At 40.8% G+C, this 12,556-nt stretch overlaps 1 protein-coding gene across 6 annotated transcripts in view; it reads right to left on the reverse strand.

Annotated features, from left to right (window-relative positions):
* C12H19orf12 (chromosome 12 C19orf12 homolog) overlaps nucleotides 1-12,556 on the reverse strand; it is a 29,059-nt gene continuing 16,503 nt past the window's right edge. For 2 of the 6 annotated variants that reach the window (XM_037877597.2, XM_043526129.1), the window contains one exon: nucleotides 9,382-10,922. In XM_037877597.2, coding sequence (XP_037733525.1) covers nucleotides 10,657-10,922 — 266 coding nt within the window. In that variant the 3' untranslated portion in view covers nucleotides 9,382-10,656. Of the gene's footprint in view, nucleotides 747-849; nucleotides 1,608-5,823; nucleotides 5,828-9,381; nucleotides 10,923-12,556 lie in introns of those variants that run through there. The other 4 variants (XR_006285150.1, XR_006285149.1, XM_037877596.2 and 1 more) reach the window with 4 other exon arrangements.

A 12,556-nucleotide genomic window follows, 5' to 3' on the forward strand; every position in this document is an offset into this window, starting at 1 on the left:
TAAAAATATAAATCCCTTAAGGACAGTTTTATTAGATCAGTTTTGAGCCAGAATTACAACGATTATTCACTCCCATCATTTCATATTTCATACAATAGCAGGTCATGATATGCTGTCATCAAACTATACAGCAGGGGAGTATCTGACATATGCGTATTCAGAAGAAACGCATTAACTTAAGATAATGGTTGCACTTTTTACCTCTTTCACACAGACTGTGGAGAAAAAAAGGTTAACTGAAAGGACCTAAAAATGTTCAAATTCCATTATATAGATTCCTTGAGGCCTAAGTATAGAGGGCCCCATACTAGCTTAGATCAAGTATAATATCAGTTTAAGACTGGATATAGTCTCTCAGGAAACAATAACCAGCCTTTGCAAGTATCTGGACTCATGGTCTAATAGTTTTTACCCCTCTCACTAGTACGAACCTACGCTAACATTTATAATATTCTTCCATGTCTTGACATCTTGATTGTAGAACTGGAGGGAGGCAAACAGCAAAAGAACAAGAAGTTCTTACGTAGCAATCTTCATCAGCAGATCTTAAAGTGCCTTCCAGAGGTCAGGAGCATAATCCCCATTTCACAGATGGAGAAACTAAAGCAAAGTACACAAAGAAGGGAAGTCACTTGGCAAACTATCAACAAAGGCAGGAATTGAACCCAGGTCTTTCAAATCCAATACCTGTGCCTTAGGCAATGCTATCTCCTTTGATGATGCCCAAAATGTGAAGAGAGAGATCCCTGTTGAAACGGAAACCACACTATTCATTAATAATCACACAGGCACAGAAGTTCAAATACAGGGTAAAATATGTTTTCACCAAATTTTGAGACTTTTTCTAACCTTTGTATAAACTCTTCACATACAGCAGCATGGTTCTGGTGATGTCTTTGAGCCATCAAATTAAACTGGAATGTTGGAATTTTTGCCAACTTTGGAATGGAATTCATGTCTTTTCCTATTATGCTCTTGTAGAATTAATAAATCATATTTAATGGGAAGTATTAGCACATAGTTACTGCAATTATGTGATGAATGTTTGATTTCTGGCTCACAGCTTGAGAAATGCATTGGATTTCTGTGATCTCTAGAAAGGTAAAGAAGAAACCTCCTATTCTAATTAAAGGCTAATAGCTTTAGTTCACTGCAATGCAAAGACATTAGTTTAAAAAAAAAATCATCAAGCTGAAAGTCTGCTGTTAAATTAGACTTGAGCTATACCCCAAATCTGCATTCTACTTTATTATCAAGCAGTGTCAGTCTTCCCAGCCAGCTAGTGCTACCGCCAGGAGTGCACCTACAGTAGAAAAAAAAAAAATTACAACAACAGCCAGCAATGGGACAGCGGCACTGGTGCTAAGCTGTTAGTGTAGACAGAGCTCAGGGGTTACCCCTGCTCTGTCAGGACAACCTATTCAAAGCAATAATGATACCATTGCTACCACTAGTGCAGGGGTTCTCACAACAAAATATTTGGTGGTCTCAGAGTGTGGCCACCAACTCTTGCTGGTGGCTGCTCCCACAATTTTTCCTAAAATAATTAACTTTAGGAAACACAAATAAAGAGACATGTCCAAGGGCCAACCCATCTCTGTCCCTACCTCCCATGGCTCTTCAGTGAGAGCCTGCCCCGGGGAAGGTGGGTTGGGAACTCACTGGCTGCCTGCAGAGTCCCAGATTCCCCATGTCCCAGCTGGGTGGGAGCAGGGGAGCTGCCCAGAGGGGCGCCCAAGCAACCTAACGCCACAGCCACCTCCACTGATGAGCCACTTCCGGCGCTGTGCACACCGGCCCCAAGTGTCTCCAGAGCTGCTGTCTGGACCTCCCGAGGAGCCTGCATGGTGCAGGGCACCAATCCCTGCTGGCAGCACCAGTGCAAACACAAAGGTGGCACATCTCACTTCCCTTGGAAACAGCAATTCAGGAGCAACAGCTGGGCACTGCAGGGAGGGGCCACTGCTTTCCAGGAGGGTAGACTGAGGGTAAAGGGCGGGGACTGTGACTGTGACTGAAGCCATTCAGGGGCAGATGAACCTTTAAATTGTGCTCCCCACTATCAACAATGCCCCCCATGCCTCTCCTCCAATCTCCACTCATGCTTTGGAGGCTGCTGTGGCCACAAAAAAATCCACTGGTGGCCACATTTGAGAAACGCTGCACTCGTGCCCTTGCAGAACTGATGGCAATTGCTAGAACAGGGATACTAATTTTTCTAGTGCAGACAAGGCCCACAGGAACTGGTCTCAAAAGCATGTGTGCGTTTAAAACATTCATCCAGTCACTGCATCATCTGCCAAGTAAGTGTCAGCTGAGAGTGGGGTTAATAGCTTGGCACTGCTTGCACTACACTGTGTTCTTCTGCCAAGAGAGGAGCTGGCCTGATTTTTCAGAGTCCTTCGCCATGGGCATGTTCTTTCCTAAGAGAAGCTATGAAAGGTAAACAGAGTGTAAAGGTTGCAACTGCCCAGCGTGTTAGTGTGCACACATGTAAAACTGCACATGTTGGCACCAGGATAGGACCTCACTGAAAATCAGATCCTCTAAGGATTTGCCAGTCTCATAAAGGGTAAAGCAATCAGAGTGCTAATAATCACAGACTGTAACAGTGGAATCATTTAAAAAAATAATCTGGGAAATAATCTAATATTAATAGTAAAGTGATAACACTGTACCCTTCAATAGCTCCTTCCAAACCAGGACCTCCGGGCATTCTATAGCCAGCACTGAATGATTAACAATAAGAATATTAGAAGGCCATATTGGGTCAGATCAATGGTCCATTTAGCTCAGTATCCTGTCTGCAGACGCAATGAAAAGATCAGGGCAATTTATTGAGTGATCCATCCCATGTCATCCAGTCCCATATTTTTGCAGTTGGAGGTTTAGGGACACCCACAGCATGGGGTTGTGTCCCTGACCACCCTGAATAATAGCCACTAATGGACCTATCCTCCATGAACTTATCTAATTCCTTTTTGAATCCAGTTATACTTTGGGCCTTCACAACATCACAGTTGCAACCCTCTGCAAAGCAGGTCAATGTTATCATCCCCATTTTACAAATAAGGAAACGGAATCAGGAATTTAAATCACTCATCCAAGGTCACACAGCAAAGTATTGCTACATCAGATCAATTAGCCACCTTCAAAACTTTACCCCAAAACAATTACAAAAGATTCCTCCAAATTGCTCAGCTGTTCAAACAGGGAAGGAATTGGCAATACAAGCTGCATGGGGGCAAAAATGAGCTAGCCATCACTTCCAGGAAATACTTCCATTAGGTCTCATCATGCAGTCACTACAATAGGTAGAACAGCAGCATAGGAGGACAGCGCCCCACTGTGGCAGCAAAAATTTCTACGTGTGCAACATCTGGAGATAATAAATGCAGAAGTTCTGCAAATGTCTTTCAGCAGCAAAGCCACACTGAGCTGTTTGTACATGGTGTGGGAGAAAGAAACAGAAGTGTTCAAAGTGAAATTAATCAGCCATTTGCCTCTCCTCTCTTTGAGACTCTGAGGTTTTTCCATACTTACATAGCAGTGGTGATGAATGGTGATGTGACTAACACCAGGCAGGTATTTCCATATCACACTGTCCTATGAGCACCTATACCTTACTGCTTGTGAAGGGAATGTGTCTGCTGGTTAGAGCACAGGACCAGGAGTCAGGATTCCTGGGTTCAAATCCCAGTTCTTTCCCAATGTAACTTTGAGACCTACTTTCCACCTATAAAATGGGGATAAGAATTGAAAAGCTGCATTTTTGTCTTAGGAGTCCGATATTCCAGACTATATATTTTTACAATACCCCCCATGGACTTTATACAGTTTGAGATTTTTAGGTATCAGTGGTTGAGTGTGCTCAATTCTCACTGAAAACACAGTCCTGCCAAGGCAAAATCTGAGCTACTTGTAAGCGTCATAATTAGAGGGAATGATTTGTCACCATGTGTGTCTGTGTGCACACAGAGTTACCATTTCTTTGGGATGCTTTTGAAAAATAAGTCACTGGGAGGGTCATTATAGGGAAGTGTTCCTCCAAAGCCCAAATCTGAGTAGCCCCAGGAGGCTCAGTTCTCTCCCCATGTTACTATTCAACAGTCATATGAAAGTTATTGGGACAGATGGTGAGACAACACAGGCTGAAATGCCAGCAGTACACAGCTTAACACCCAGCTCTATCTCCTTTATGTCAAATATAAACAGCACCATCTCCCAGCTCTCTCAGTGCCTAGCTAAAATCAGCCCCTGAAAGATGAGCCGCTGGTTAACACTGAATCAAGACTGAGGTGATGCTCATAGGAAAACAAACAAATCCTTTGAAAAACCTGCCTCCTCTGTAACATTCCCGATTATCAAGGGCATGTACCCTCAGATTACTTCAGAGTACTGATGCCCAAACAGACACGCTGTAAAAAAGAATCCATCTTCCCTCTGCACACTACCAAGAGATTGCTTCCCATGCTATGGGGCTCAAGCTTGGCTAGAAAGATCCATACGCTACTCCTGGGGAAATTTGCACCAAAAAAAATTAAGAATTCGGTGTCCTTCCACGACTTCTAATATAAACACGGACAAGCAAGCCAGCACACCAATCACCCTATAAACGAATACAGCTATTTACCCTGCAGCCTGGGAAAAGAAAAAACGATTGTTCCTGTTATTTCTATTTTTTAAACACATGGGGGGGTGAGGGTGGGCGCTTAACACACTACAGAGATCTAGATCACTAGAAAGCTGGGTGCAGGCAAACAATATGTATTTTAATATGGGTCAGGGTAAATGTATACAGCTGGGAACAAAGATACTTTCAGGATGGGAACTCTATCCTGGGAAGGAGTGAGTTTGAAAAAGATTTGGGGGGTGTGGTGGATAATCAGCTGAACATGAGCTTCAAGTGTGACGCTGTGGCCAAAAGAGCTAATGCAATCCTGGGATGCATAAATTGGGGAATCCTGAGAAAGAGTAGAGAGATTATTTTACCTTTGTATTTGGCACTACTGTGACCTGCTGCTGGAATACTATGTTCAGTTCTGATGCCCACCATTCAAGCAGGATGTTGATAAATTGGAAAAGGTTCAGAGAAGAGCCATGAGAATGATTAGAGGATTAGAAGACATGCTTCACAGTGATAAACTAACAAGATGGAGCTCTAACAAAGAGAAGATTAAGGGGTAACTTGGTTACAGTCTAAGTGTACCTACATGGGGAACACATTGAATAACTGCTTCTTCAATCTGGCAGAGAAAGGTATAACAAGAACCAGTGGCTAGAAGTTGAAGCTAGACAAATTCAGACTGCAAATAAAGGTGTACATTTTTAACCGTGAGAGTAAAACCATTGGAACAATTTATCAAGGGTCATGTTGGATTCTCCATCACTGATGATTTTTAAATGAAAAAAGATTGGATTTTTTTTTTTAAATAGATCTGCTCTAGAAATTATTTTGGGAAGGTTCTCATGCACCCACTGTTTAGTAAGCAGGGCTGGTTAGGGCCTATACAACACTGCTGCTCCTGAAGCCTTTGTAGAGGGAGTGGAAGGAAAACAGCATTCAATAGACGGAAGCATTTCTCTCCCCCCCCACAGCTTTCTGCCATGCTGCTCTGTCAGGGATGGATCCAGCAATGCACCAGGACAGTGGTTTAAAGGGTTTGCGTATGCTTCCAGTTTTGTCAGATCCTGTTACTCTATGTTACTTTGAAACCCATAACCATTAACAGTTGTTACCTCAGAGAGGAGGGAGTCTGTCAAGGATTATGTCCTAGCATAAAAACACCAGTTGTGAAGATCTGACCTACGCTGATGGAATACACGACTAGCATAACCATAGTCAGTCAGTAACCTAATCTTTAAACTTGTAAAGGAATAGTAAGTTAACTCTACTTACACCTTAGGCTCACTAAAACCAATGAAAATTGAACAAGAAATACATGTAGGCAAAACCAAAGATTGAACAATTATCTTTTAGTGACTTTCCAGCTTCAATGATGATTAGGCTTGGAAGGATTTGAATTTTGTCAGTAAACATAATTTCACTATATACATGCAAACCAATGAAAAAAAGGGTTTCCTTTGATGATCACTGAAATTTACAGATAGACAAAATAAGAAAAATGCTGCTTGAAAACTTAAGAGTTTGATTTAAGGATGTTTACTTTGACTATTTTGACATATGATGCTGACAAGTTGTGCTTTAATGGTTTTTGAATCTCAACATCTACTGCCATTAGATAATTATTGTCACATCCCTCCCAATTTCTGGTAACTGTGAACATTTAAATTGATAAAAACAGCAAAAGTGCTCAAAATCCATAATTTTGTACCACTATGAAAAATTTACACTGATGAAAATAAAAGCATTAAAAATAAACTGATATCTGTCAAAAGTTATAAAAAATAAAAACCTAATTCTTCCAAACCTCCTTATGATCAATGATTCTTTGTAAATTGGCAGCAGCTTAGATCAGTCCAGTTATTTATTTGGCTGTTACTTAGCAAGTATGCTAAATCCAGTTGGGTTTATTAGTCATTATAATGGTAAAACTTACTTCCTGCAGCTATTTATTTATTTTCCTATCGCAACTAAAACCACACAAATTCACCAATCTCTACAGATGGCATATACATGTCTTAATGGGTAGGGATGCAACACCATGCTCTGAGTGTCCCTAGCTTCTGATTGCCAGAAGCTGGGAGTGGACAGGGAATGGATCACTTGATGATTGCCTGTTTTGTTCATTCCCTCTGAAGCACCTGGAATAGGCCACGGTCAGAAGACAGGATACTGGGCTAGGTGGACCATTGGTCTGACCCAATATGGCCATTCTTATGTTCTTAATAGTCACCAATAACCAATTTTATCACAAACATGTCAATGAAAGTCATTGGTAGGCTAATATTTCTAGCCTCGTAAAGAGTTTTATGAATTAATAGCAACAAAATAAGATATACTTCAGTTTCATGAGGTAAAGCATTAGAAAGCCGAGATTGCTGTGTCTATATGACAATATACATGAATTTAAGAAAAGCTTCAATTTCCCCCCACTAGATGGCGTGTCTCAATTACTAATCTGCACTGGAATTCAACCTTTTAAAAAGCAAGATACTTCCTCCCTTTGCTACAGTTTTCCATCATGTTTGCTTTCCCCTTTAAAGCCAGACAGTTAAGAAAAAAAAAAATGGGGGGGGGGGGGGAGGGAGGGAAGATAATTTTAGCTAAAAATACACCATCTGCCTGTGAAAAAAATCTAGCTTGATTCTGTCACATCTACAATGAAGCAGGTTAATAACCAGCATTGGAGCAGATGGTTTCTTTATATAAATATGCCCATCTCCCCACAGTGACTCTTCTTCAGCTGCTTCCTGAAACTGCTGGCACTGCTTTACCTTGTTTCCTAGGTGACGACTGTCTCTTACACTCAGCCCAGACATTATGCAGCTGGAATGGATTTTAGAAGTTGCTATCTCCTGCCCATGACTGCTTCCAATCTCTACAAGGGATGCTGTGGTGGACAGACATCTCTGTGCCAAAGAACAGCAACAGATGGATGTTAATAAATTAGCTTACAACTGCCCTTTCGCTGCAAACTTGATCATCTGGAGCAGAGTTCTGAACCCAGCCAAATCCTCTGACAAGACCAAACAACAAATATAGTTGCAAACTCAAACTGCAGGATTGTAGGCCAGAGGCCTAGGGGATGAAACTGGATCTTCTGGCAATGTTCAGTGAAGTTCTGCCAACGTGGATTGGGACAAACATTTAAGCGTGGCTACTTTGAAAAGGGACTCTAAAAATGGCATTGAGGACTCCATTCTCCGTATCAAGTGTTCTCAATTTACAAGTAGAAAGATATTTTTCTCACTGCCAACCCCAGAAACTCAGGTTGGACAGAGATTTGAGCTGCATTCCTTGCTTCTTGTGCACTATCAAAAGTAATAATATGCTCTGAACGCCAAATTAGGTTTTTGGCACAGTGACACCCATGCAGTCTCACTGCCTTCAGGAGTTTATCTGCATCGGTGCTTCGAACTAGATGATGGTGCTGAGAAAATTCAGCTCACTTTCTTTTGGCGCTGCAAGAGGTTTCGATTTTGGTCATCTGCTTATTTAAAAATGACTCATCTATGTTCACTGCAACCCAGTGTGTTATTGTGATTAAGTTATAAGCAACACCCTGGGGTGTTCAGCCATTGGGATCACTCAATCATCTGAATGCTCTGACATCACAACAGAGCCTCTATTAGACCACCCTAACTGTGGGGTCACTGTGCTGGGAGCAGAGAGAGATGGAGAACAGGTTGAGATTATTGAAATGCATAATAAAACAAAGTGATGTGCTTAGGAAACTTCAGTTCGTGAGATGCAAAATGACAGCCCTGGAGCCCAGAGTAATCCATTAAAGATAGTCACACTCTGCCCCAACAATATGCCTCAAGTCTATGGGAGAAAGAGGAACCTGTGGGTAGTCCAGTCTACATACGGACCTTTTCCAGCTGCCAGCAAGGATGCTTTTAACGGGTTCTGATTCCCGACAGTCAACTGAAGTTAATATGATTTAAGTGTTGTCCTGATTCAGAGCCATCATGGGGACACCTGCCTCCAGGAGACAGCAGGGCCTAGCGAATAGCATGCTGGACTAGGACTCAAGGGACGTGGGTTCTGCCACTGATCTGTTGAGGGACCTTCAACAAGCCACTCCACCCGTTCCTCAGTTTCCCCATGCGTAAAATGTAAAGCACGCTGAAGCCATATGCATTTTTGTTAGAACAAAAGAACTGAAGCCAGCACCTCATTTTACATAGACCACTTTACAGTCAGATATCAAATTACCCTCAAGTTACTATTGATCTTGGCTGGATTTAAATTGATGATCCTGATGTGAAAGGCTGTGTGTCTCATGAACTATCCAATCATTGTCATTTGCTATCCCTCTTTGGCAATGTCTCATTTTAAGTGTTGTGGCTATGAAGGCAACTACTTCAATTTACAGTTTTCTACAGCTTGCCCAACTTGTGCACAGTGATATTTCTAAAACAGATACCAGATTGTATGAAAACATGTAAGATTACATTTATCCGAAAACCTTCGAAAAAGCCAACTATATTACAAGCACCCTGCAAATTAAACTGTACTCTCCTGCTTTGGTATTATTATGCACTGAGACTGGTCCAGTTATAATCCACTTCTGTTCGGCTTTCCACTTTATTGGAAAGAACTACTAAAGACAGTGACACTCAAGCTTGCCAATGAACTCTGCAGGGAAAATCAAAACAGGCTTACTCATAGCATGTTACATTTGTACAAAGTAAATTAGCTAAACCCAACACATTTGGTAAACTGTCAATAAAAACACCTTTCCCCAGCCAGACTGCAAATTTTAGAAGCCTGACCAAAAAAAAAAAATTTATTTTGATTTTGCTACTAGGGAAAGAATATAATATAAAAACCATTTCATTTCTTGTACATTTTTACATATAAAAGAAGGCACCTTTGTACACTTTGTATATGTGAGCTTGTCTTACGTTTCAATATAAATAGCGGAAAATCAGAAGATAAGCATAATTTCATCTAGAGTCTGCAGCTTCAACATGTGTAGAAAACCATCCCAAATCATTATTCAATAGTTAGACATAATAAAACAACGTGCCTCATATTTGCTCATATTTCAGTTCACAGTTCCGATGTACCTGATTTGTTTTAAAGCAAAACACATAAAAACATGATATTCCATCAGGGTGCAGGGGTACATTATTTTCTATCATAAGACATACATATATTGCGCTACTGCAGCACAGAAAAAAGTTAGCTCTGGCTTTAAAGAGAATTAATTTAAACTGAAGATTTGTTGATTATACTACTACACCTTGAAAATACTTTAAAGAAAGTATCACTTAACACCTGCAGTTCAGATTCAACAAATTTCAGTCAGAGCAAAGCATTTTTCTTCTACAAGCCAATGCTGAGATGACAACCCCAATTCTGCAATTGGATGGGAAATGCCAGCCACAACCATTTTAGCAGCCTTCTGAGTCTAGCCTTTCCATACAAGGATAGCAGGAGCAACCTAGCTGTGCACATTTTGTCCAGCTGTTGCAATAAGGTTCAGCTAGGCATTTGTTAGACTTGTATGTGAATAAAAGACTCAATAATTAGGATAAAGTTGTAGCAGGGAATGAAGAACAGTTTGAGAAGATATTTAACTTCTCAGTAGCAGTCCCTTCATTCTTGCAACCTTTACAGTCCATGAGTAGATAGTGGGTAAAATTTTCAAGAGTGCCCAAGTGACTTTGGAGCTTAAATCCCTCTTAAAAGTGGAACCTAGGAGCCTAAGTTACTACAGTGACACTGAAAATTTTTCCCAATGATAGTTGGTGTGAGAAACATAGCTCCTATAATGCTTTATGATCTCGATTTCAGTTTTCAATACACAGTACTTTAAACGGCACAGCAAATCAGTTTAAGATAATACAGTAATTTAATTCTAGATTCACAAAAACCAAAATAATATTTATATCTGCCTACTGCATTTACTTAACTTTATAATTAGCTGCACTAACTAGTAATCGTTATGTTAAATAAAAGATCACAGTTGTCAAAATAAAATTCCCCTCACTGTAAAGTGAAAAAACACACTCTGAAAAGGTTTACTCTCCATACCGTATTTCTGCTCTTAGCTCATGTGAAAGATAATTTATTAGCACTGCTGCCAACTTCTGTTGGAGGGCGGCATTTCCCATTACAAGTGCAGTCAACTGTGCAGCATCAGTCCAGTCTAAGTTCCTGACAATAGCGAAGGCATCTTCATAGAGCTTCTGTTGCTCAGCAGGAGGCAGTTCCAGTATAATCTGAGGGATTGGCTTAAACTGTCCAGCAGTCATCCAAGCACCAAATAAACCACCAACTGCACCCCCTAGAAAATCAATGAAGATGTAATTAGTCAGTCTCCACTTTTTAATTATTAAATTTCAAACCCTACCCAACAATAACCAGGCTTCAAACAACACTGGTGCTGCTGTCTCTATCGGAAGTTAATGAAGAGAGTTGGGTGGCCAAGGCACATTTACTATAATGGTTATATATAAAGCAAGTTAAAAGTGGCCAAAAAGTTTCCATGACTTTAAGTCAGCTCCCATCGCAAAACAATTCTTAACACAATCAGTACTAATAACTTAAAGCCCTAAATCAGTGAAAAAAAATCATCCTTTATGGCCCTGACTGGTCTCTTCAGGAGAAGACAGAAGATCACAGATTCTGGATAAGACAGATTTTTTAAATAAAGCCCTCCAGTCAAGGAAACCATGAGATAAATCATACGTTGGTGGCCAAAGTTAATTTACTTCTCTCTCTCATTACAAATCCACAGCACGGTACACGTTTTCTGCCTCTGTTAAACAGGGCTTATTACTCTCGTTCCTTCATAAAGTCCCTGCATGGCTGGTGCTTATATGATGCCAAACAGGAAACAAACCCAGCAGTTTGGGGAGTACTGATTTAGAGACAGTCACCCTATTGATTACTGAATCAGCACTTTCTCACTGGTCAGGCAGTACCATGGATTCCAAAACATGCTCTTCTCTTTTGTATAGAGCTGATCTGTCCCCTCCCAAGAATACTGGGGGTGGGGGATCCTATGTGGCTGTCAAGGTGATCATTGTGCCTACTCCAGGGGGAAGTTTCAATAGTACAGATCTATAATGGGTGCTCCCTTTCAAAAGGGAATCAATCCCAAACCGTAAAGTAATTCTCTTTAACATAAAACAGCAAATGTAAAGTCTTGAATAATTTACACCACTGCCAGGAGTGTCCTGGTTAGCTTAGCTGCCTCAGGTTTCCAAAATGGGTTCCAAAACCACACTCCTCAGCTTCCAGAAGCCTCACTCTCAGGGTCTGCTCCTAGATCATCATTTATATACCCATTTCACTAGACAAAAATTTCTTAATTTGCAAATTTTACTGAGCTTGCAACTCTTCCGGTGATGCTAGTGAAATGCTTGAAAGCCTACAATGGCTGCATTCATCTGCATCACACCTTTATTAGATCATCAATACCTGATTTAGGGAGCACTACATGGAAAAAATAAATAAATAAAATAAAAATAAAAATCACAGATGTGGCTCTTAGACGGGAAGATTTCTTACACAATCATTTGTTTTCTTCAGTTAACATTCACCAATTCACTCCCCTCAAAGGGATCCAAGCAACTGATCTAGGCACTGGAAAGCAAGATAAACTGCACGTTTCTCAGGGGGCAAATACAGCAGGGGAACTCATCATATGACTTCCTCACAGCCAGGGATAATGACAACCCTCCTGTCCAGTTTACAGTAAAAGAATAATGCAGCCAAGGACCCATCTACACCATAATTAGTGCATATTCCTGCTAAAACTTAAAGTGCCTCCATAACCAAGCTAAAACTTTAGAATGTTCAGTCACAGGTCACTTACTTCTACAGTGTAATAATCTAGATAAAATCAGAGTCCTCTGATTCAGTTACAGCTGCATACAGACAAGGACACACAAGCACTCAGTCTCCCTTCCAAAC

This window comes from Chelonia mydas, chromosome 12 (genome assembly GCF_015237465.2).
Source record: "Chelonia mydas isolate rCheMyd1 chromosome 12, rCheMyd1.pri.v2, whole genome shotgun sequence".
NCBI classification, from domain to species: Eukaryota; Metazoa; Chordata; order Testudines; family Cheloniidae; genus Chelonia; species Chelonia mydas.